We start from the raw sequence: 26,543 nt of genomic DNA, 5'->3' as shown, positions 1-26,543 counted from the left end.
ATAAACACCCGGCCGCACAATCGATCGCATCGATTTATCTGCGATTGATTAGGAAAAGTTTAGATGCCGAATTTGTGCTGGAAATATGATTGTGAGCCAAGCTAGCTTACTTCCATAGCTATGTTCGTGCTAAGTATGAGGAGCCAGGTATGTATTTTATGTCTTACACAAAATATAAATAAGGTACCAACTGTTGAAAGAGCTCAGACAGGATTTATTTACTTGCCAACTTCTGACGACCAACATTGAGCTGTTTCCCCCTAAATTGGCCTAGCTTAGTTAGCTGATCATTAAACAGAATAAAGATTAATTCATCTAAAATCTGCTGGGTTTTGGGGGGGTAGAAGTGTTTTTGTATGAGCCCATCATTTAATTTTTCATAAGCCGGCACAGCAGGCATTTCTCCTTTCATCTATTTTTATTTAATACAAACTTTAATATTTTATAATGTGAGCTTTCAAGGAAATTAGTTGGACATCTCAATAAAATATTTAACAATAATAATAATAATAATAATGATAATAATAGACAGGAGACAGTAGACAGTAATAATACATTATTGAACATTTTCTTTTTTGCTCTTCAAATAAAATGGGTGGTGCCTCTTTGCTAATTTGTATTTAGAAAGTGATGTTACAGGAACATGACAGTGTCAAGCTTCATTTATGTGGCGCCCTTCTAAAACAAAGTTTACAAAGTGCCTAGAAGGCATAAAAATAGTGCTTTATGTGACAAGTACTCCTCTTTAAGTGCTGCACCGGATTGAGTTACTCGCAATGCTGTAATATTCACTCCTCGCCCGCTGTTCACCCTGCCTTAGAGTCCAACAGTGTGACATTAGAAATAGGACAACTGTATTTTTAATCTGTATGGAACGGCAATATTAAATGTCCCTTTTGCACTTTGGCAACACTTGGGGGCTGGCATGAGGTGTGTGCTGTCAGCTGCCTGGCGGAGGGACCCCATCGGCCTACTATTGAAGAGTTTCTGCATTGCTGTCATTCCTGCCGTGGGTAGCTGATAGCAGCACCGAGAGGTAAGACAGTGGCTCTCTGTGCTGTCTGCAGACCAGCCTACGGCATTTACAGTAGGATTTGTAAGCTGGATATAACGTTGGTGTTGACAATGTCTTTGATGATATTCATTTGCCATGTTTTGACTGCCTGTTGCCACTGAAGCCAGGGACCGTCATCACACATCTGACAAGGTAAGAGAGAAGAAGAAAAAAAGTCTCAGTTTTTCATATCATAGTCATCTTAGCCTCTGTCACGATAACTGTGATATTTTGACAACAACACACACTGAAATGTTCCATTTTAGTGATGCGGTGATGTGACTTTTTATCAGTCAAAGTGATACTCTGACGGTTTTTCATTGCTCATGCGCTCTGTTTGCAGATGGCAGGAGGAATCTTCACAAACTTGGACAACCTTTTTAATGTGGATTGTAGTAACGTCCACCCCCTGGTGTGTCACCTGTGCCATGAGCAGTACCAGACGCCCTGTTTGTTGGACTGCTACCACATCTTCTGTGCCCGCTGTCTAAGCGGCCGGACCAATGACAGCCGTCTCAGCTGCCCCCTCTGTGGGTAAGAGACGTGAGCACTGTGACGTTGAGCAGAGTCAATGTAGATGATCAGTCTTGAAAACAATGGAGAAGTCAGTGTTCTGTGTTCTTATTCAGCACACTAAGATTGCCTTTAAACAGAGGCTCGTATCTGAAAACTTTTTAAATTTACCTTAACTTAACTTTACCTTTAACTGTGTATTAACAATAATGGAATGGAAAGGTTTCAATAAAGTTCCTGGGCGAGAAAATCAGGACTGAACAATGAATCAATGTGGCCAAGTACAACATCCAAATCACAGGAGCTGCAATTGTTTTCTTGATAAAATAAAAAAAATGTGTCACAGCATATTATTAACGAAGCACTGCGATGTTGACAGAGATGCCCCGGTCTACATTTCATGTTTCTCCAGACACAATGGAACAATCTTGTGAGGTGCAGAACCCGGCAAAAATCATGTCATTATCATCGTTTTAGTATTTTCTTCAGTGAGAATGAAATGCGAAACTTAGAAATAAAATTCAGATCAGGACGTATCTCTTCTGATTGATGTGCTTACATGAGGCATTTTTATTCTGATTGGACGTTTATTCTGATTATTGGTGGGATGTTAGAGCCCATGTAAACTCAGCTAGAGATTTAGCATCTGCGTATGATATCACAGCCTGGATATATCACCTAGTCCTGGTCCTAAGCCTTAATGTCCAAAACAAACTGAGTATCGAGGCCAAAGGTGAAGGACTGCCTGTTTTGGTGTCCTACTGCCTGTTTGGATTACAAACTCACACAGCTTGTGTTATGATATAATGTATTGTACGTAACAATCAGGTGATCCCCGATGTGTCAAACATGATTAAGCTGTTTCATTTCCAAGAGGAAAATATAACATTGTCCCCCGAGTCTCTGTGGAGGGTCAGACGTTTTATGTGAAAAGCCAAATTTTTTCCCACAGGCCTCAGTTTTGGGCATTGCTCAAAGGGATTCGTTCCACATAAGTTGATTAGTAGATTGGTTTGGTTCATGCAGGAGATTTGAGGGGAATCCCATTGGTTTCAGAGAACATCAAGTCTTGTCTGTTTTGGTTTGAGGGTGCTGCTCAGTGAGTGACCCGTTGCTGGCCCAGTGTGGGCAGGGCAGACCTGAGTGGCTGCAGCAGCTGCAGGGTCATCCCGGTCTCTGATTTAGTCCTTGGCCCCGGCGCTCAGCGGGGCCAGCAAAGTTCTTCTAAGACCAGTCACACAGCAAACAAAGCATACTGGTATTTGGCAGCGGTGCCAGCAGCTTAGGGCAATCAAAAGCAGTCACATGATACCAATCCATTTCATCCCCTATTAAGGAATGACACGTGGTGTCAGTCACCTTCAAGGCTGCAGTGTTAACTTTCCCCCCATCAAAGCACACAGGGATGTACAGTAAAGAACAGGATGTCTAATGCAAGTTGATTTCACCAGGGAACTTTTCTTCTGGGTCAGAAACAACTTGACCCAGATTCCTCTTGTGTGTGGATAAAGAGAGTCAAACAGTCATGCCGAGTTTCAGCATCACTGCATTACAGTATTTACTATATACTTACTGTAAGTCATATTGGACAAAAGCATCTGTTAAAGGCCCTAAATGTGAATGTAAATCGTATAGTTTCAGTGATTGATTGATAGACCTGTCATGATAATTACTTTTGTTGGATGATATATTGTCCCAAAACAGAGTTTACCAAGTAAAGCAAAACCAGGAAACTCAGGAAGACAATATTTCAAAATAAATGCTGAACAGTTAAAAAGAAAGAAGACCAGGCTAAAGAGAAGTTGCACTAGAGAGGCACTAGAGACAAGAAGAACAAGAACAGTGAAAAAACAGGCTCAAATAGGGTCAGCGTTTCTGCTCATGTATAGCTTAGTAAGTGCAATTAACTTTTAATTCTCAAGAATATCCAGACATCAGAACTGGATGATATCTGAGGTGGTACTGAAGTAAACTTTGAAGTGCAGCTCCTGGGTTCTGATTCAGCTCAGTCACACCTGTGTCCTCTTAAAATAACGTTTCTGCTGAGCCGTGTATGTATGAATTCATATTTAACTCAGATTAAATACACTGTGAGCTTATTATTGTGCATTAAATATAATAAAATTGGAGACAAACTGGCTGAACCTCAGGCGACTTCTACATTCATCTGCCATTTAGCTATTTGATATTAACCTATGTGGAGGTAGATCATGCATAGCTGCGTAAATCAAAGTAAAACCAACGGCAGTGCTTTTATTCATGATACAAGGTGCTGAGAAATGAGGCGGGGAAACCCAGGAAATCACAGGTTTTCTACTGAAACAACCCTGTGGGCACGGAGCCACGGTGCTCGGCTGCCTGGGCTCAGGCTACAGGGGCCCGCCGCTACTATTTCCATCGGCAGCAGCAGCAGCAGCTAACAGCTGCTCACTCAAGAACCATGTAATCTAGGAATCCACTACTCTGCTATTAGTGGAACACAATAGATCCTCGTTGCTATGAAAACCAGATAGAAACATTCACAGCTGACAGGAGAGAGGAACGTTTGTGTCACTGCAGCTGAATCAGAACGAGGCAAACAGCTTCATGTTTAAACCAAACAGGCCTGTGTCAACGAGGGTGATGTGACACAAACTGGACCTGGCAGCTGCCGGTGTTCGTCTCTGTCTGAGGTTTAATGGACATCGTGAGAGATTTTTAACTCTTTGGGTTGACAAGAACTGGCTTATCAACATCTAGAACTGGTTAAACTTGTGTCTCATAAAAAATAAGTTAATAATTAATAGGCAAGTTAATAGACAACTATTTTTTTTTTTACTTTATTTTTCAGTCAAGCATGCAGCTTCTGTTCTCTGGTTTAGCTTCTCAAATGCTCTTTTTTGTTGTTTTTTTTTGTCTTTTATTGTCATGTTTGGGCTTTAGATTGATGGTAAGATGATACATGTCTGTATTTCCATTACTACTTCTCCTTCAGCATGTGCATATGTAATATATACAAAGCTGACAATATAGTTATAGTTTTTTTTCGTGTTCATATCTACAGTGTGATATTTCTATTAATTACAGAAGGAGCAACTGATCCACAAGGAGCGATATAATATTTCTGATTCCATGCAGCTCTGGTGCATCACACTAAAGCTGGAGCGACTGATTTATTAGTTTCGACAATTTAATTCATTGCCGGCAATTTTGATAATCAGTTAATCAGTCTTAGGTATTTCCTGGGGAATCAAAGTAAAATTCTCTGATTCCAGCTTCTTAAATGTGAATATTTTCTGGCTTCTACTTGACATTAAAATGAATATCTCTGGGATTACTTGCTGCAAATCAGGCTTTTTCCTCTACTTTCTGACAACAAAATGATCAACTCATAAAGGAAATATTTAGTTCATCCCAAATGTATAATTATACAAAGATGATCCTGCATTTTTGAAGAATCCTAATAAGTCTTTGTTTGATAAATTCTGGCTATTTCCTCAAGTAAATTACAAAGATACACCCAGAAAACTGCCATCTGAAATGAATCTATGATACAACATTAAATATTAAAGTTCTCTCTTTCAACAGCTTTCAACATCTGCCAGTTCAAAAGAGCAGAGCTAAACTATCAAAGATAACACTTTACTGAGAGCATGTTGTGCTAACAGGTGTATAAAAAGATTAATTTGTCACACAGCATGTGGTCCTCTGACAGACAACAATCCTTTTAATCAGAGATAACAGGGCGCCATCTTCTGGGAAGTTGCAAGAATGCAACAATGCAGATTTAGCATCAGCGTGTACAAATCAAAGCTGCTCCCATGTGTAGTTTATTTTCAGTCTACATTTACAACAACTTAAACAGTCCCCCTCACCAATAATATACTGATGGAAACACCCAGTTTTTTAAACTTAAAATGTCTGAAAACATGAGAAAATATGGAGCAAGATAAATAGACTGGGTTTCTGACAAGACGTCGTCGACGTATCGACTCATTCAGTCCTTTCAGCCGCTGTGAGCAGCTCACTTTTCCTCCCCATATCCCTCCGTCTTCATGTCATTCAGGCCGAGGTCTTCGTTCTGCTCAAACGTGCGGGTGTACTTCTCCGTGGTTATCTCGGGGTCTTCCTCCGGGGCGTACACGTTCTGCAGGTAGCTGTTCCCCGCCGGGTCGTCCAGGACGATGTGCACATCCATTTCCCCGGCTATGATTTTGTCTATCTTCTCCCCAAACTCTTGCAGCTTCTGCATCTGATCTGAAGTGCCGCTGTCGCCGCAGATGAAGGGGTTTCTGGAGACAATCAGATCTTTGATGTCCTTCAGCAGCCCCTCCAGGGTGGTGAACTTCCCGCCCACGGCTGCCATCCCCAGCTCGAACTCCAGCTCCGGGATCAGGACGGAGCACGTCTCGGACTTGAGCACGTCACGGGTCATGTCTGAAGGGTCGGTGACGTGCAGGGTCATTTTGGTCCCCAGCTCCTCCGTGGCCCCACCTGATTTCACCTCATTGGTCCTGTGGCCGCAGCTGTCGCAGTTTGTGGCCATGATGATGACCTCCTTGAAGTGAGGGATCTGGACGAGCTTCATGTTGGTGGAGGCCGGCGCGTTGCACATCGAGCAGTTGGTGTTGAAGACCAGAACCTCGTTTCTCATGGCATCCAGCTCGCCGCTTGCAGGTTCCTCGTCCGCGCCCTCGCCCTCGCCCGGGTCGTCCTCCGCCCTCAGTCCCAGCTGGATGTCCTGCTCCACCGTCCGCTTGAACCTGGACACGGTGAGGGCCTCGTCTTTTTGAGGGGCCACAGGATTTTCCACAAAACTGTTGCCGGACGGATCCTCAATCACAAGAGTGAACTCGCTTTCAACCTCCTTTAACTTCTTGAGCTTCTGGATGAATTCATCTATCTTGTCAGCCACCTCGGGGTGAGTGGCTCGCCTGACGGGCTGCTCCTGCTCCAACCCTGCAACCGCCCGGTCCAAGAGACCCTCGATGGTGGACAGTGCACCCTTCTGAGTGAAGGGGGGGATTTCAAAATCCACTTCAGGGATCCTGGTGGTCGCGCTGTCTGCTTTCACAACTTCCCGGTTCAAGTCCTTTTTTGTTTTGACTTTCAGGGTGTAACAGATGCCCTGGTCCTGGATCCGGCCTGCGGACTGGATCTCCGTGTTGGACCAGCAGCAGTGAGGGCAGCTGAACGAGCTGACGATGATCTCTTTAAAGAAGGGGATCTTGGTGAGGAGTAAACGTGTCGTACCGTTCTTGTAGCAGTTCATGCACAGGCTCTCGATCTCGGTGGGCTCCCAGTCGTCGTTATCGGCGCTCAAGTCCTTGAACAGGCTCCCGCCGCGGACGCTGTCCTCGGAGATTACAGACATGTTGGACGTACAGAGTGTTTCTTTCTCCCCTTTCGGTGGACAAACTCTGTAATAAACTCTCGCCTCCTGCTCAGAGGTTTGTTCTGCTGGAACTTTCCAGATGACAGCTCGCCCAGCCACTTCACACACGTTTGTCCTGTCGTGCTTCACAGCCACTTCCGCCTTCCGCTTCTTTTTCTTCTTCTACGGTGGAAGTGTCATGGACGTCTCTGCTGCCCCCTCAGGTTCTCTGCGGTACTGCCGCTTATTCTCTGCAGCACACAGAGCAGCCAGACAGGTGTTACAAACTAATTTAACCTATTTGGAAGTTGTTGTTTTTGTTTGTTTGTTTGTTTGTTTGTTTGTTTGTTTGTTTGTTTGTTTGCACTACAATGGAGATAAACTGCAACTTTATTTGTTTGTTATGTTTTTGCTTGTTCTTTTCATGCGTCACCTTTGCATTTTCTTTACACGTTGTGCTTAGAGTTGAAACTATGTATTATGTACATATGTCTATGCATAGTATATTATATTTATTTTATATCTTTTTTATTTTTTTATATGTTTATATGGGTGTAGGGTACTTTGGTGTCTTTTCTTTCTTGATCCTCTATATGTGTGTGACAGTGCTGTGTGTGACATGGAGCTTCAATTTCCTTGAGGTAACCTTCCAAAAGGATCAATAAAGTTGTCTAAGTCTAAACAGTATGAGACTTTCACTGTACGACAGTGATGTCAGAAAACATCACGCCGTCAAGATATCATAGCAAATGGTGTTACTTGTTATAATGATTGTTATTATTAGTTGAAGTGACCCTGCAAGGAGTAAACAAAGGAGAGGTTTTCAGCCAGTAAAATCATTTATTTGCTCTATAATTTCACAAAATATTAAGTCCTGACAGACTTGAAAGCTCCTGTATATATTTTTAACAACTCTAATATGATAGTTGTAACCCTACGGTAATTAGAAGTGATGTCAAAAATGTCTGCTTGCATGCACACACCTTAAACTCAGAGGGAAACAGTATTCTGTCAGTGGATGAGCAAGAAGAAGAGTGCCAGTATAACTAATTTGACACTCAGGCTCTCTGAATATCTGTCTTTGCCACAGGTACCCATCGGTCGTGAAAGGGAATAGCACCCTCCCTCCGGAGGACCGTCTGCTGAAGTTTCTGGTGGACAACAATGGAGACGCTGAGGAGACGGTGCAGTGCACTGTGACCAGGAAAGTAATAACAAGGTACAAACTGACAGACAGACGGACCCACATCAATTCACATTCAGAAGGCAGGTGGTACCCTGGGAACCTGGGAACCTGGGATCCAGGAAAAATAGGACAAGAGGACATTGATATGCTCCCGGTAGTGTATGTAGCTGACACTCACTTCTGCAACTAGATTCTGTAACTTGTGAGTTGTTAAAGCATCTTTAATAAGTGAGACAGTCCTGGTGGATGTTGGTGCATTAATCAGATGAATCAAAAATTACCACCTGTAGCCTTAAACAACATAAAATAACAGAACTATCTCCCCACTTTGTCTTTCAGTTGCGTTGTTTATGCTTTTCATTTCTCACACAGGACACGGGGGTGATGTACTTCTGTAACACTTGCAGCCAGCCACTGTGCGCCACCTGCAGGGAGCTGACTCACAAAGCCAGAATGTTTTCCCACCACGAGATTGTGTCTCTGGCCAAACGCACCAAAGCTAAACACAGGAATTGCTGTGAGTGCCGCTTGTAATTTACTCCAGGTATAAAAGCATGTTGCACTAGTCCATCTTTAACCTTTTTAAAGGTTTCTTAACAAAGCGGTATAAAAGGCACAGCGTCAACATTTGGTGGTGAACAGATATCAGCCAACCTGTGTTTGTATTCTGAAACCTCTTGTATTATACTTTTTTTTGCAACCCACTCTTTGAAAACACAGAACACTTTAAATCTCACGCTCCTGTGCATTGAAGTTAAAAGGCGCCTCTGTCTCCGCAGCTCTTCACGAGGAGCCCTACATCCTGTTCTCGACAGAGAATCAGTCTATGCTTTGCATCAAGTGCTTCAGAGACATGCAAGTGTGAGTGCACACTCAACACAGAATTCTCCCGTCTCCTCTTCTACACGTTGAATAAGCTGTTTCTTTTACCACAGGGAGAGTCGGACTCACTGCATCGATATTGAAACAGCTTACATGCAGGGCTGCGAGATGCTGGATCAGGCCGTGCTGGTGAGAGAGTCACGTCTGTTCATCTACACATTTGGCTCCATGAATAATTCAGGCACTCAGCGGTGGTGATGATATTGTGAGATGTGGTGCAGGTGTGCTTTGAATTTGTGCAGCTCCTCACCTGCAATCTGTATAAACAAACACATAAATGTGGAGTGTTTTGATCGCTGCTCAATCAAGTGCAGTCAAATACAAATAGTATAATTTCACTGCTCGTTTTTGTTTTACTACATATGCATGTTAAATGTATTATAGTTCTGCTTTGGGTTCTCTTCCTGAAGCTTGAATGGATCTTTAATTCGTATGTCCGACCAGCAGAATAGCTTCAGCTCTGCTTGCCTGTTTCGTCTTGAAGTTCTGATAATTGCTCCGATGGCAAATGTGCGGCAGTGCCGTCGACTACGTGGCTTTTAATTGACAGTGAGCCTCCTCCTCCTCCTCCTCCATCTGTAGGTGGTGAAGGAGCTGCAGACTTCAGCTCGAGAGGCAATCGTTCTGCTGAGAGCGATGATAGGAGAAGTGTGCCTGAATGTGGAGGAAGAAGAGAGTGCAATCTGTACTCTGTTCAACAGCTTGCAGGTTATATAACGATCCTGATGTGATGTATTTTTTACAACTGTTGTTTTCTACTGAATTAAAAGAATAAGTCCTGCATGCTGATTTGAAACCACACATTTATTTAAATGGGCAGAAAGGGACAAATACTTCTGAGCACTGTAACACTTTAAGAAAAATAGAAATTACTAGTCATTATTAACATCATTTGGAAGCTGAGCACGAAAATCTTTGCTGATTTAAATAAGAAGAGGTTCCAGTTCAGTGTCAAGTGTAAAATAACGTTGATAACTAGATGTAATAACAGCCCACTGAGCAGAACACATCTAAAAGAGGTCAGTTTCATGTCTTTGCCAAATGTTCAAATGACGTCCACTGAAGAGCCAGAAGAAACGTTTTTGCATCGTGCAAAAGTCTTTTTCTGACATCATTACAAGGTGCCCTCTTAGCTCACCTGGTAGATTGTGCCCCCCAGGAATTCAGATTAAAACCTCAGCTCCACCACTTGCGGCTTTTCTTGCATAGCTTAAAATCTGGGTGCAACAGGTCCACGCCTGAAGTGAGTCTACAGACCTTTTAACCACAAGAGTCTGTCCCTTGGACATCTGTAACTCACGGGGAAAGATGTCTGAAACGTCGTCTTTAAAATGTTCATTTCAACCCACTTAAGCATGTCAGGAGACAACAGTAGAGAATGTTAAAAATATGTTTTTAAAATGACCGCGCCAAAACTCTGGCTCCACAGCGGACGTCTTTTGATGTTGCACATTTAACAAAGTTGTCAAACTGACGTCTTTTTGATGTGTTTCGCTCAGTAGGAGGCAAGTTGGCATCTTAAATCTTCAAATCTGCTATTGTCCTTTGACAAGGCTCAACAATACACGATTCATGATTCACATTTAAAACACACACAACAGAAACAGAAGTTTGTCTCGGGTTGGATAGAACTGTTGGAATTACAGAATATAAACTGAGTTTACTATGAACTGAGAATTCACACTTCAAACCAATATCCAGTCTGCAGAGGGACCAAAGAAAAGCAGGTTCCTAAAATATTTAGAGCCCAGTTGAATCGTTGTGGTTCGAGAATGAGATCAGGTCATTCACACACTTCTGGACTGGAAGAATTCAAAATCAGAGGTTATTAAAAACGTATAATCCTCTGTCAGGCGACAACACAACTTAATTAAAGTCTGGATTGATTTAATATTCTTCTTTTAGGGGCCAAAACTATTTCAACTATAAATTATACATCTGGTGTTTGACTTGCACATGTTCAAACGACCATTTATAAGGCGAAGAAGAGAAAAATCAGAAATAATCACATGTAATTCCCAAACAGCCGAGCGTGATGAATATCTCAAATCAACCAAAGATGTAAGTAGCAGTCGGTACAATGAAAACCAAAGTCAAATGTAAATTAACCCAACGAATAGGGGAAAAGAGACGGCACATCAAATATACAAATGTATCATAAATATTTAATAAAAAAAAAAAAAAAGAAAAGCATTAAAAACACATTTCACCTTAAAATATGCATCATATTCTGGTGGTAACATCCAGTAACACACATGTACTGTGACTACAGACAGCGACCGGCTGCAAGCTGTACCCCAAATATTTCTCTATCTCATGTAACTCAGACGTCTTGTCGTTGGACTTTGAAGTGTAAACATGTTAAAAACTCTCCTTCTGGTCCCAATAAAGGTTAAATAATGATACTAAAAATTCATGTTTTTTCCTCATCTCTGCACTCAAACATGCTTGATGGGGATTATTTTTTGTTTTTTAGCGTGAGGAAGATCTGAGTGGGATCGAAACACTGACTTTTATCTAACTGAACATACCAAACTATTAAATTTGCTACATCAGGATTGTTTATGAGGGGTAAGTTAAAATGTCTGTGGAACACGTCTCTGAAGTAAATCTAGTGCTGACTTCTTATTCTTAAATCACAGTTTCAGAACCATTTGCACTGTTTGTCCACTGGATGTCTCTGTTAACCTGACTGTGAGACCAGAGTGGACTTTGTTTGCATAATGAACAATCGAACAGAGCAGCCGCCACACTGTGGAACTCACTCCAGCTTTTTTTTTTTTTTTTTCCCTCCCCACAATCTTGAAAATTCATTAGATATTAGAGAGCTCAAGGCCATTTTCACAGCAGTGTAAGGAATAAAAAGCTGATGTTTTCTCTGTTCTCCTCTGACAGGAAAAACTAGCAGAGAGGAAGAAGATTCTGCTGAAAGCAGCTCAGAGGTAAAATTGAATATATAAAGATTAACAGTGATTATGTGAAAATGCCCTTTTGTTGCCACAAAAGCTCGCGTCACAATATTTACCACACTGAACGCTATTATCCTGCTGTCACCGGGTCACTTGATGGTTCTCCCATGTTATTATGCTGCATTGTGCTCAGGGTGATGAATAGCAGCACCCTGTTTTTGCTCTGGAATAATCTCACCTCTCGCTAAACACATTTTCTAGGGTGGTTTTCTTTTCAACAAAGCATGGAGCTGAATTAAAACCGCTTCAGTAGGATTAAGATTTCGAGCCGGTGGCTGCAGCTTGTGCCTGGAGCCGATCAGTGGAAAGGAAGCCAAGAGGAAGTATTAATAAGACAGGAATATACAGGATGTAAATGACAGACGTTCTCAAGTCTGTAGTATCGACAACATTAACAGCCGCAGGGAAACATGGTGCACTCCAATTTAAATAAAACCAGAGCACCGATGGCACCCTTAGAACCTGCTGTGGGAACTTGTGTGGTTTTGAGCCATTTTGAACACAGCATACTGTCTTCAGAATGGGATCAAAACTTTTTTTTATTTTAATTTGGGACGTCTGGGCTCTGATTATTGTCACTGTTGACAAATCAAATGACTACTTTCTCAATTTATAGTTTAGTTGTCGGTCTATGAGATGTCAGATTAAGCCAAAAAAAAATGTCGATCAGTGTTTCCCAAAGCCCAAGACGACGTCCTCAAATGTCCCAAAGACATTCAGTTTGCTGTCCCAGAGGAGCAAAGACACCAGGAACTATTCACATTGAAGAAGCTGAATTCAGAGAAATTTTCACTTGCTTTACAAATGACTGAAATTGATCAATTGACGACCATAAATTGATGGCAAGTAATTCAATAGTTGACAACTCATCAATTACTCTTCGCTACTCTAGTGGCAGCCGGCCAGGATACTTAGTGGCTGCTTGGTTGTGCAGAAACAAGACAGTTAAGTGACAAAAAAAAAAGAAAGAAAAATTAAGAGGTTACTTTGCAAAAACCAGGATAACTGCAGCCTCCCGAACCATTAATTCAGCATTAACTCACAAGTATCCTGCCTCTACAAATGATTAAAAATATTACATCCCCTCAGCAATCATTAAAGTTTGATTTAATGCCATCCAAGGTCTGAGCCGCTAATTAGTCTCCATGATCAAATTATTGCACATCAATTACATTTTTACAGAAGATTAATGACTAATATACGGCACTTGAATATAAACAGAAATAAAATGTGACTTATCTCGCTCTCTGTTTTATCCTCGAATCTGTGAAACTACCATTTCCAAAACAGCGAGAGCTCCGAATGACCGTTTGTGTTAGTAAGTGTGCTCTCCATGTGTGCGTCTTCGTGATTGAATGAGAACAATTCTGTGCATGTGAGTGAGTGTATCGAGTTGCACTCTGTGGGGATCTTTAATGAGATTTTTTGGTGCCCACTGTCCTCCATCTCTCTCCCTCTCCATCTCCCTCTCTCTCCCTGGAAGCCGTCCAGCGGCTGGGTTCCCGGAAGGGTGTTAAAGGCTATTTATGTCGGGGCTTTGTGTGTCCGGACCTGCGTCTGTGTGTTTGTTACAAACAGAGAAGACAGATAGATTAGCTTCTGGAAATATGGAGTATGTTGTTTGTGGTTGCACCTCCCCGAGCTGAATCCTCCGAGTATTTCGGCATGCGGGGATGTGAAAGGTGTGGCGTTACATGTTTGTGTGTGTGTGTGTGTTTGCAGTCAACACGAGGAGAAGGAGAAAGCACTGAAGGAGCAGCTCTCACACCTTACCGCCCTCCTGCCAACCCTCCAGGTAGAGTGAAGTAAAGACCTGATAATAAATCACAATAACCAGCAAGAAAAAAAAAACAAAAAAAAAACACCTCTGCTGACAAATTCTGCCCATTATACCTTCAAGAAAATACACAGATACCTTTACTGAAGCAAAACACCTTTATTCAGAATGTCTCTTTAGTAAAAGTGCAAAAGTATTACCAACAGAAATGTACTTAAAGAGGCTCTGTGGAACTTCTGGGTTGTACTGGAAGCTGGTCGTTAGTTTATATCAGAGGAATCCAGTGTTAGCTACTGTCACTCTCTCTGGGTGGAGACGAGCCACATGAGAACGTGCACAAAGTCACATCCTGTAAACTGTCGCAGAAAAGACATTCACAAAGAAGTCTACAGTCCAGCAGCATTAAACAACTCAAACACAACGCACACAGGCTTGTACAGACAACCGAGGACCGATGAGTAAGGTCTAATTATTCACGTAACGTTACATGTGGCTAATAAAAAAGTGATTAGTAGATGAAAATAGCTACAAATTGTTAACTAGAGCCCCTTTACAGTATCATATAAAGTATTAGTCAAATGTAACTGAGATAATTATACACATATAAACATGGTATATACAAGTTTGTTTAAACTATTTTATGTGCAGTTATTAATTTAGTCTTTTGCCCAACACACGTTTACCTTGAATACAAATGTCAGATTTCTCTGGTTGGAAACGTTTGTGATGAAGTAAGAAAACAACTCAACAGAAATATGTAACAAAGGTCTGGTTGTTTTAAGACATTTTTTAGTTTAAAGGTGAAATAACTGTGACCAACCATCCAGACATCTGAAAACAAAACAATTAGCCAGTAATGCAGGGAACAGCTGCTTTAATCTCAACCCTTGAATTGTATTTTCTAAGATTAATGTGAGTTTTTTATATAGATTATTCTACCTAATCTGATCGACGGAGTGGAGTAAAAAGTACATTACTGCCTATAAAGTTAAGTGTAATGTAGCACGAAATAAAAATGCTTGATTAAAACTACTTTCTCCGTCAGCCTGTACATCCACACTTTTGTGAAGACACTATAAAGGGCTCTGTTGTTAGTCGTGGGATGTTTCTAATACCATTTAATCTCAATTTCCGCCTGTCGGCGGCTCGTGTTCGTCGCCGCTTGTTTGAAATCTGACCTTTTAATCTCTGATGCTTTTAGGTTCACCTCGTCACCTGTTCGGCCTTCCTCAGCTCAGCCAACAAGTTTGAGTTTTTGGACATGGGCTACGTGAGTACAGCCTCATAAACTATCAACTGTGTTTGAGTTCTGTTTTTTTTTTTTTAATTTCGGGATAATATGACATAAAGAAAAAAGGGAGCGACCAGAGGTGGAAGAAGAGAATTTAAAGACATCAACAGACACAACAGAGATAAAAAGGTTGATTCATGTGTGTGATATACTGACTGACACTTAATCAGTGATTGTTAACAGCACGCCGCTCCCTCTCACCGAGAACAAAGTTTACTCTGCCGAAGTTTTCTTGGCAGGAACTAAGTTAACAGTGTTAGCTGAGCTGCGCTGACCTTTCGACGGAGGCTGTCCATAATGTCTGAGCGAGGTGAAGCAGGTCACTGAATCACACCCCGGATGTTCTTGCTTACACAGCAACTCATGGAGAGGCTGAAGAGGATTGTAAAGCTCCCTCATCGACTGAGGCCGGTGCAGAGCAGCAAAGTGAGTAGAAACAGCCTTCATGCAGAGCTGGAAAAGGTTACAGTGAGAGTGTAATCCACCGCAGTGCTGATGAGTGCTTTCACTTGTTCCCAGTGCCGTTTCTCTCCGGTGGCCCCTGAAGCCCAGAACTAATTTTTTTTGTGAGAAAGTTGAGCTCAGTGCCGCCTAATAAAGAGCTTTATTAAGGGAGGTCACACATTAGTTTACGTTAATATGATGTAAATGTGTTCCTGCAGGTTAATGTTTGTCATTACAGGACACAACACACGCAGAAAAGAGACAAAACAACATCAGCTGCACATTAAGGAGGATGTAGTTTAAATTCAACGACACCCACTTAAACATATTATAGAACATGTGACGCGAAGTTCAGACAAATGACGTACAACAAAATCATTTTCAGGCTTTTAAAAACAAAGTTTTGTTGATATTTCTCTGCTTATTTAATTTGGGTTTATTTTCAGTTTTTCGGCAATCGACAAAAATGTGGCAGATTTAGTTAGAATATGCTCATAAAAAGCTTTAACTTGATTTATATATAAAAAAATGTTGAACATGTAAAATAAGAGAAAACTCAAGAAGACAAAACGAGAATAACAATAAAATGAAATTAACATAAAACAAACAAATTTACATTTTCACAAACACAAATTAGTTATTAGATATTGAAAAAGGGGCAGAAAGTTTTAAACACTTACGTCTTCGTATCCCTTTTTCACGATCCATTAACTGATAGAATATCATAACAGTAATTGTGGAATAGTTGTTCTCTTTGTTTTAAATGATGATAATATTAGAAACTGTTTGTTATTATATTTTATCATTGTATCTTTTTGTGCGCTTGTTGTTCCTTCCCCCTCCCTTCACCTGTAGTGGTCTCCAACATATACGTTCAGATTCTATGGTGCAAAGCAAAAAAACAGACAGAAAAACAAAAAATATTCAGTTCAATTAGAATAACACGTCAGCCAAAGTGATTTCTGAGCCCTTCAAAGAGAAAAATACGCCCTTCTGACTCCAAATGTTCCATTTTCACTTCATATTTACATTTCAACAGCACTCGTGCTCTAACCAGACACTTAAAAACTAGTCAAAACAGTCATTTTCCCATTTTTCTTGATGACTCATTTTGCCTGAATTTATTTACATAAATGACTGTTTAAAAAAAATCAAACGCACTCTTTTTTTTTCTCTCTCTCTCTATTTTTTCTTGTTAAAAGTGCCTTTTTTTTCTGTTTATCATTGAAACAATAAGAGTAAGACAGCAGACACCTGGACGTTATTGAAAGTCTTTTTTTTTATGTGATGATAACACTAAAGTGACTTTCCTCCATTAGATCAACACGGACTACAGGAGTGAGTTTGCTCGCTGTCTGGAGCCGTTACTGCTGCTCGGCCCGCGCTGCCCGCCGTCCGTTTCCGGTTCGAGCGTCGCAACGAGGTGAGATCATCTCTCTGAATGTTTTAAAAAGTTTTTATTTGTACGACGTGCGTTCACCGCCCGAATATCACCACGCCATTATTCAGATTCTTCCCAACAAATCAAAAAAAAAGTCTGGGCATAAAATTTCACACTTGCAAAGGATCCAAACTCAAAATCCCCAAATGGTTTGCGAGTACAGATGGCAGACAGCGATGACTGCAGTGTGAGGAAAGGAGGCGCCGAGCTGAGTCGCACTATGGCAGTTATTCTGTCTGCCTGTGAGCTCGGAGCACTGATATGTTTACGTAACTCACCTTGTCGCACGAGGGGCTGGGAAGGAGGCTGTCCATCCTGTTTTTAGAAAGCTCTGCTTTTGTTGTGGCCCGGCCAGGAACACAGCAGATAACATGATGAGTAACGAGCGTAACATTTAATGTGTTTGCCGTATAGTCTTTGAGAACTACATCGACCAGCCGTAAACACAACCTTTATTTAAGCTGCTCGGTACAAAGAGTTTTGTCCTGACTGATTTGTTTCCACATCAGAGTCTCCCAACTGTTCACAGGTCCTTAAGCCCACCCACTAATGCCAACATACTGACAACTCTCTTTTCCAAACTTGCTCAGCGGTCCTGCCAGTGCAAGATGCAAAGTGGGCAGGGATTGGTGGGCGGCCGGCTGGCACTATTTTTATCGTAATTTCACAGAACTCTCCAGGATTCATCTGGAAGTTGGCATGCGGGAGCGGTCGGTCGGGCCGCTTTGTTCCAGGCCGCTGATGTCACAGCTTTAGCACGGGCACGGTCTTTAATTGGCGTGTGGTGATGGGAGGACAGAAAGCCCGGGTGTGCAGAGGATGACATGTGTGTGGCAGAGAGAGAGAGAGAGAGAGAGAGAGAGAGAGAAAGGTTCATGTTGTAGACACGTCCTCTGTTGCATCAACTCTGGCCCAGAAGGCAGGAGTAACACTGCAGACTCCAGGTAAATGTATCTGTATTTTATTTCAACTCACTGCAGTTTACTGTCTTGGATAGAGTGTCATGACAACACAAGTGCAGTGTGAACCCACAGCAGATTTAGCTTTAGTTGTTGAATGTCTCAAATATTTCTGGTGTTGTGTTTTACAGACTGAATTGTCAGGGATCAGTTATACGCTGGCTCTCTGCTCCCTGTAGTAACTTCATGTTGATGCCACTGACACCGTCGTCGCACAAGGGGCTCGACTCCACAATTTGTAAAAGTCCACCGGATCCTTCAGTTCACAGACGGAGGAGGAAATGGGCTTTTTACTCACCGTATGGTAGTTCAGAATGCAGCCCACATGGTGCAGTCTGCTGCTCGGTGCGACTGGATCTGTTGTTGTGTCTGATAAATCCTTCAATTGCCGCCTGAAAGCTCCTTCCCCCACTTGTTAGCCGCAAATCGAGCAAGAATTGGTGGACGGCCAGCTGGCTGGAACTACTTTAATCATAATTTTGCAGAACAGTAAGTGAAGTTGTGCAGCCCTGTTGTTCAGAAGTACTTTAGCGCTGGTTGTTTTCTTTAATTGGCTGTGTTGGGACGCAGCGTGGATGCTCACAGGACCACGTTTGTATGAAAACGTGAGGTTGATGTGGTCACACACAGGCGAGTGGAGAATGGCTTCAGGGCAGTTATACTGTGCGAGGCGTGAAGCCAGGACCGCTGTGTGCTGTACATACATACCTTCACACGCCGGCTGAAGGTGTTGGTGAGGAGATGTGAGTGTTTTGAGTGACAGCAAGCGCACTGATTCACGTTGGGCGCATGATATTTATAACAGAATATAACCTTCTTCTAATCAGGTCGTCTCGCTGAGATCAGGATGTCAAGAGAGAACGGAGAAAAGAAAATAAACATATGCAGGAAAAAAAAAGACAAATACACAAGCAGGCGAACAAATGCACGTGTTTGTTTGGAATAATTTAGTTTCTCTTAAAAAGCCTCATGTGCTTACATTTAAAAATGAAATAAAAACTTTAAAATCTGACAAATTAAGTAAGTCATAAGTCAAGGAAACTGATTACCTTAAAATTACAAAATCGAGTCATAATTTTAAGTTGCTAAAACTATTTAGCTTGTACAACTTAAAGTCAAAAGTCTAATCTACTTTTTCTGACTTTTTAAGGTCAACCTTTAAAAATTCACAGTTTAGATGAACTCAGGCTGCCTGGAGTTGCAGCTTTGTCCAACATTTTCCAGCAAAGTTGTGTTCAAAAACAAACTGAGGGAGAGAAACGTCGGGCTGGGTGAAAGCCTCTAAGTGCCCATTTTATTTGAAAGAGAGATTTGTGCCAACATTTGACCTCCTTACTCACGCTTTAACGGAGAGATGGAAACCACCATCGAGGCGCTCGAGTGAAGCACTTGGCTCCACTGGAGCAGCACAAGTGGCTGCGCTGAGACTGAACCAGACGTTCATGTTGTAGAGAAACCAGTTCACTGGCTGAGGAGGTCACCGAACAACACAAAACACAATTACATGACTGTGAAAACCGGAATACGTATTTCTAGATTGAATAATGAATAGTGAAAGTATGCAAAGCAGTTAATATCTTAATGGATCACAATGTAAAAGTAGTGAGGAGGTTATAATAATGGAAATTCTGGACCAGGGGGATGTTATGCATGAACTAAGCACACGATTCCCAACTGATTACAGTGACAGAGCGCTCTGTCAGCGAGGAGCTGGCTGGAAGAAAAAAAAAAAAAAAACAGATTTAAAATTCTGAGAATATTGCATTGGGTTCTGGGAGTTTTGAATATGCTGCACACGTACTACATTATAATATCTACACAGTCAGTGCAGAGCTGGCTGGCTGTTATGGATCAGCATCATTTTCAGCTTATCTCATACGAGGCTTCAGTCCCCCCCGTGGTTTCGGTGGCAGGTGTTATCTGGACAGTTAGTTTTGTTGGAGAATGATTTCATTAGGCTCGGTTATTAACGAGAGACAAAAAGGCGGTGACTTCTTTCCTCTCGTCACCTCAGGCACCAGTCGCCCCTCTCCGTGTGCTGCCGCTCCCCGTCTCTCAGCGAGATGCCGCAGGGCTCCGTGTTCGGGCGAAGGCCCACCTGTCACCGCAACATCTGCACCAAGGTCCTCCTGGCTGAGGGGGCGGAAACGCCGTTCACCGAGCACTGCCGCAACTATGAGAACACCTACAGGGTGAGTGACTGATGATGTAGATTTATAGTTAAGATAAGACTTAGAAGAGTGTCCGGTGATGTTAGCAGGTCTGTGAGGCTGTGATTTAAAGTAAGGTGGCCATAGTTTAAACCTCCACACAGGTGCACCACATAAATAACTGGATGGGGGACAATTATTTTAAGCTGGCACACCTGAACATGCCTCTCAACACTGCTAACAGCTAACTGTTAGCATACTGAAAGGTTCTGTAGTTCTGTTTGTGCCTTACCTGAATCCTCTCTATCACCCCGTGTCCCATCTCTCTCCAGTTATACTATCAAATAAAAGCCATGCAAAGGAAAAACATTTTTTTTATTTAAAAAAAAGGAAAAGAAAGAGCCGTATAGCTTATCAGTCTCCCCAGGACTCACAGGCCAGTGACAGCTTTGACAATGACACATTGACTTGATTCACAGATATGCAGATAAATCAGCGCTGTATTCAGACAGGTGGCACATTGTTTATGTTTCTGAAATGGGTTAGGTAATAATGACAGGGACAGAACATCATTTAAGTCCATATAAACATAGAAAATACGTAAAATATTGTCTTTTTTATTTCAATCGAGTTATAAAGAGGAACAATTTGGTCGTGAATGTCATATTTTACCAGCTTGAAACCAGGACAGTCTCGGACAAACCACGACCTTCATGCGAACATCTGCATGCTAGCGTTCTCACGGTGACGATGCTAACATGTCGATGTGGACAAATTCACGCACAGTTTAGCAAAAACGTGGTCATAAAGTATAAAGTAAACTTAATGAAAGCGCCTGATGAAAAGTTGTTACAGTTCATCCTGCGAGGATCACAAATGTTTGTATGGATGTTTTTTTATTAAAACAGATTTTACGGAGCCATAGTTGTATCATTGTGTTTCCTTCAAACAGTTAACTCCAGCACTCGTCAGCTTTTTGCCACTTTATGGCTATTTCATATTGGAGTGATGACACACATGGACACAGAGAAGCAGTTTGTGTGATAAAGACGCACTGAGCTGAGACTTCAGCCTCAGTTCATGGTGACTTCTGTGAAGCTGACACCACCTCTGATCCTCAGACAATGTAAAGACTGCTGCATGATTTCCTCTGAGAATTCCTCCTCGACCTGTCTGGTGGGCAACAAGGATTTCACGCTCAGATGCGCTTCACCTGGCATCTGCAAACCCGTCAAATCTCCGCTGTTTTAAAGACATCCAAACGCCTCCTCGGTGTCGTAGCTGATGTGTGCTTGTGTGTGTGTGTGTGTGTGTGTGTGTGTGTTTGTAGTCTTTCCAGACAGAGATTCAGAATCTGAAGGACCAGGTCCAGGAGCTGCACCGAGATCTGACCAAGCACCACTCCATCATCAACACGGATAAAATGGGAGAGATCCTGGACAGGTCGCTGCACATCGACAGCCAGATAGCCGCTCAGTACTCCACCGTGGAAACTATGAGAGTCATGTTTGAAGAGGTGTGTCAAATGATACAACCTTGATGGTTTCACATTTAGAGTGTACCTGTCTCTGCCAGGAAGGGTCTGAAAAAAAAACAAGCTTTTACATTTGGCAGACTAACACGCTAGATTTCAGCCATTTAGACTGTGAGGAATCCAAACAGCGACTGTTCTGGTTCTTGTAACGTTATTATTTAACGAGAATCGTCTTTTCCTCGCAGGTCTGGGACGAGACGTTTCAGAGGGTCACTAACGAGCAGGAGATCTACGAAGGTGACGACAGTAATCCATCATTTTCTTTCTCGAACATTTGTCTCCTTCTCGCTCTTATTCTAATCTCATTGTCTCTGTTTCCTGATTCCAGCCCAGCTCCATGACCTGATGCAGCTGAAGCAGGAGAACTCTTACCTCACCACTATCGCCAGACAGATCAGCCCCTACATCCTGTCCATAGCCAAAGTCAAAGAGAGGCTCGAGCCCAGGTGTGGTAATCACAGGATACGTTCTATTGGTGGAAATGGAGCTCTTGTTGCCTGAAGTAGCTGTGATATGAAGTGCCACTTAATGAAGCGTGGGATTGTATGTATGGTACTGAGAGAGACAACAAAACTCTTATTTTAACCATATTTTAACCATATTTTTGCAGATGTGTAGATTCACTAAACAAAGTTAGTTTGGCTTTTTCGCACTTTTAAAGCCGCTTTGTTTTCTTCTTCAACAACAATCTGACTAAACTGGAGAGAAAGGATCCATCGGATTACTTTCAAAGCCTTCAGTCAACAAATGCCGTGAAGAGACAAAGACCAACAGTTATTTATTTAATCGTCTCTTCTTATCTGTGTTTATTCCTTTGTGTCAAAAAGCTATCCCTGATCCTCACCGTTGCACTGGAGGACGTGTTCCTTCATTAACATGAACACGGGCACTGTGGATTTATCTCAACTCAGCTCCACAAACACCGTTCTGCTGCAGTAAATACTCACTGGAGCAGCAAATTTGTATTAATCCGCAGCTGAAAGTAGTCCCCGACAAGTGCGCTGTTTACCCCTATTGGTGGAATGTTTTTTCAAATCTCCAGTGTGAAGCTGTTTTAATATTTTTTCTACAAATAATACAAAATGTTTATGACCCGTTTTTAAAATCTGACATCTTCAGTAGGAGCCAGTTGGTTTGGAGCTGAGTGCAAAAAATTGTGTAGACGATAATTACAGAGAGATCAACTAACACATTGTTGGTTTCTTTCTCTGTGTGAGATTTGTTTCCAAGAAAGAAAAAATACAGAACAGCATCCATGTTGTCCTTTTAAAAGTACTGACAACTCAAGATGTTCTTCAATTACAAAACTGCATTTTCTAGGTTTCAGGAGCCCAAAGAACACAAAGACGACCGCACAGAGACAATGCTGAAAATCTATGAAGACAGCACAATCGCTAAAGACAGTCAAGACAGGTATTGACACATACGTTTTTATACGTATATATATAAAAAGTCTTACGTTAACTGTCCAGTCACGGATGTCACAGGTGCCTAAATCCAGATACAGAGCTTTAATGAAAATTGAAAATGCTAAATCCAGAAATCCAGAAATGCAAGGCAGCCAAAACTCAGGCAATAAGAACTTAAATCAGTGAGTGGAAAAGTAAAGAATCTAGGGAGACATTAGGAGCTCAGGACCAGGCGACAGGTGAGACGAGCAGACGAACCAACGATTGAGGAGACGCATCTTTGTCAAAAGTGTTTGATAACTGCATTTGAGGTATCGTTGCTAAAAATGTGTATATATCAACCAGTATGTCGATATTGAAATTTTGTTTTACTTCTTTATATCAGTATCGGCACCAAAGATCGCCACCCTCAGTCACCAGTCGGTCTCCGGGAAAGATCAGAAAACTAATATCAGCGGATCTAAGAGGTTGTCGAGGCTCATAAGTCGTTAGCTGTTTCTTGCTATAATTAAGGGGCCTGGTCACGGAAAACCTTGAGGGTGATCAATAAGATGTAAAAGAAAAAAATCAATGTGATAATCAATGGAAAGTCAATGCAGGAAAGCCAGAGTTACATGTGATGGATATTTTTATGTGGAAGACACAAAAGAATCTGTCAGAAACGTCACCCAGTCATCTAAAATGTATGATGATGAAAAGCCTGGATGTTTCCAACATAACAGGCCGAGGTCCCGTAGCTGCTGCCATTCAAACCGAAAACATTCATTAAACATGCTCTCCTGTGTCGGATTCTTGAGTGAAGCACCTCATTTATTTTGTCTCGGCAGTAACAACCAGACCTGTGTGACAGACCAGGACAGAGACAAGAACAACCGCCCGCTGATCCTCGACTCGGGGGAGAGTTCTGTCAGGACCGGCCGCCCGGGCAGGCAGAGGGTTCCCACTGAGACGACGTCCAGCCACAACGAGATGCCTTCATGAACACCATGTCGTTTGATTCCCCCTCCTGTCCACTCTCTTCGCCTTAAATCAACCATAACAAGCCCCCCAGGATGGTGTGTGACTTCATCTGTCTAGAAACTGTGCGTAACGTTTTTTCTCAGCGGTGAGGAGCTGTCAGCTGCTTCAAGGTGAGCCTCCTCTGATCGACAGCGGCTGTACAGACATGGAGGACTCGCTGCTGTCAGTCAGGGCCGGGGAGAGGACGCGCAACGACTACATCATCATAATGAATTTGTTTTGTTTAAGTGTCACGGACTGCTTCAGTGAGAAAACAGAGCAAATCGTACGTTACTTTCCAGGATTTGTTCGGTCCGTTGTTGTCTGTTCTTTGGCTGTTCAAGCGATAAGTATGCTGAGAGTGTAAATCATCGCTTTGTCTTTTTCTTTTTTGGTGGAATTGCTTTTTTCTTTTTTTCTTTTTTTTTAGTATCCATTCTTTGCATAAAACATTTTTCTTTTTTTTTCTGAGAGCTGATGATGGATGACTGCCCGGGTCTGATCCCCCCCCCCCCACCCCACAGAGGATTGTTGAACCGGTATGACAGCACAGATGGAGCACAGCAAATGCAATGATGTGTGCGTCATTCTGGGTGTCATTCAGGTCACATGTCGATGTGTGTGTCATGTGTAGCGTCTCATGCATCAGTCTCCTCTAAAATGAGACAAGTCTTTTCCTGTCTGTGGTGGGATTTTTTCCTTCTTCTTCTTCTTCTTCTTCTTCTTCTCCCTCCCTGCAGTTTCCACATCTCCGTGCAAAAAGTGAATTACAGAGGTGTGTGACTGTAGCTGGCCTCGGCTTAACCTCCATCTCTCCCTATTTTTTTTTTTTTTCTCTCCCAGACTCCACACTCATCCTCGATATCTCAGCCAACCGAGGCGCCGTAGGAAATATATTCTCGGTTTTGCCATCTTGACTTCGTGGCATGTCAGTGTCAGCAGCATGCTTTAAGGCGTTTGCCCTGCAGGAAATCCGCTGGTAACTTTCCCTCTCTCACTTACTTCCACTCGCCTCCTTTACCGCTTTATATATTCTTCTCAATTCCTCATGTATATACATAGGCGTCACGTTGAAGGGGCATTTTGTAAGATATGGCCAGAATTAAAACAAAACAAAAAAATAAACTACCAGTATCATTAAACTGTGGAAAAGTGTCATTTTGTCAAAGATATCTTTGTGCTGTCTTACAGCGATGTCTACAGAAGTTAGCATGCTAACCAGCTAGCCGTGGCCCCTTTCTGTCCCCCTACTGAACTAAGATGAACTTAATCGCCTTACTTGTTGTTACGACCAGGGTCTAGGGTAAACCCTGGCGCAACATGAAAGTGAGACTCCCCCCCACTTCCAGCAAAGCATTTTTAAATAGTTGTATTCAAAACATAGCGTGTACACAATCAGACAATGCTGGTAGTCTGGGAGAACAGAGGAGCGCCCACAGGAACTAAAGAGGATCCAGCCTTTAAACTCTTGGCTTCCATGCAGGAACCAATCAGCTCCCTCCCTGGGACAACCTGCAATCACAGACACACCAGAAATCAATCACACACACATGCTCTCACTCATTCAGGTGAGAGAGAGCTTTCAAAACACACAAAAGGAAACATTTATGATCTCTTCTTGTTTTGTCTTTCCGTAGTCACCTCTGGTTTTGTATGGAGGATTAAAACTGCCAAAAAAAATCATTAAATGCACCAGGAGCAATATTAAAAATAAATCTAGATGGTATTGTCTTTTAAATGTAACATGAATTAATCTTTCTGTTTTCACTTATTTCTGTATTTTATCATTTTATAATGAATAATTATTTAGTCTCTATATTTATTTGTGTTTTATCCTGCAAAATACAAAAAGCGATGAGAAAATAGATATAGAAAGGTGCCATGAGCTAATTAGCTAATAGTAGCTAGCTACAGCCAAGGATGGCGAGCAGAGAGCAGCTGCTTTTTGTAGATACCTTCGTATTCTGACCATGTTCCCCAAATCACTCCTGTTAAACTGATAAGAAGTGGAACATAAAGGTATTTACCCTTCAGCTGCGACGGTAGCGGGATCTAACGGAGCTGCCATATATCACCTGGAATACATTTGAATTCGAAATGATTCCAGGAGATAGTGTCGCCGACTCTAAAGGCTTCTTTCGAGGGACTTTTTGCCAAGAAAAATCAAACTACATGTTTGAAAGGAGCTCAGCACACAGCAGAGCGACTCAAGGTGAAACATCCCCACCTGCTACCAGCACAGAGACGGGAGCGGCCCATATTCTTGGAACAGGTAAGGATGATAATGAGGCGCGAGACTGATGGCTCCAGTGCTCATGAGGAGAAGGTTATTTACATTACGCAGCCAGAGCTAAAGTGGGTTTGTTCAGAACCGCTGCTGTACAGGAAATATTGGGGGCACGGCGGCCTTAAGGAGCGGTCGCGCTCTGCAGAGGAGTCAGAGGTGCAGATTCATTAAAAATACATTTGTGACAGCAGAGTAACAAATGGCCGTGCCTCGGCTCTGGTCCTGCACTCCCTCCCCGCGGTCGTTCATCATCTGCACTCATCGAACTACCTGCTCCGTGTTCACTGTTCATTAT

General features: G+C 42.2%; 2 protein-coding genes across 2 annotated transcripts; one reads left to right on the top strand and one right to left on the bottom strand.

Moving 5' to 3' along the window:
• The first annotated feature begins 1 nt into the window (after position 1).
• On the top strand, positions 2–25,139 carry rnf207a (ring finger protein 207a). The gene is given in 21 exon segments (XM_037100912.1): positions 2–147; positions 931–1,036; positions 1,179–1,207; positions 1,398–1,588; positions 8,011–8,111; positions 8,114–8,139; positions 8,479–8,623; positions 8,886–8,967; positions 9,042–9,117; positions 9,571–9,696; positions 11,884–11,930; positions 13,680–13,752; positions 14,936–15,004; positions 15,383–15,451; positions 16,789–16,892; positions 19,884–20,061; positions 21,350–21,535; positions 21,739–21,790; positions 21,882–21,999; positions 22,874–22,966; positions 23,790–25,139. Coding segments are annotated over 18 exon segments (1,890 nt in total). The 5' UTR covers positions 2–147; positions 931–1,036; positions 1,179–1,207; the 3' UTR covers positions 23,944–25,139.
• On the bottom strand, positions 4,868–7,109 carry zpr1 (ZPR1 zinc finger). Its single transcript, XM_037100913.1, has one exon. The coding sequence runs from the start codon at positions 6,918–6,920 to the stop codon at positions 5,571–5,573; it is 1,350 nt and encodes a 449-aa protein (XP_036956808.1). The 5' UTR covers positions 6,921–7,109; the 3' UTR covers positions 4,868–5,570.
• Positions 25,140–26,543: the final 1,404 nt, after the last annotated feature.

Source organism: Acanthopagrus latus, chromosome 6, assembly GCF_904848185.1.
Source record: "Acanthopagrus latus isolate v.2019 chromosome 6, fAcaLat1.1, whole genome shotgun sequence".
Lineage (NCBI taxonomy): Eukaryota > Metazoa > Chordata > Actinopteri > Spariformes > Sparidae > Acanthopagrus > Acanthopagrus latus.
The sequence above is the reverse complement of the archived record's forward strand: the minus strand, read 5'-3'. Positions and strand labels throughout refer to the sequence as shown.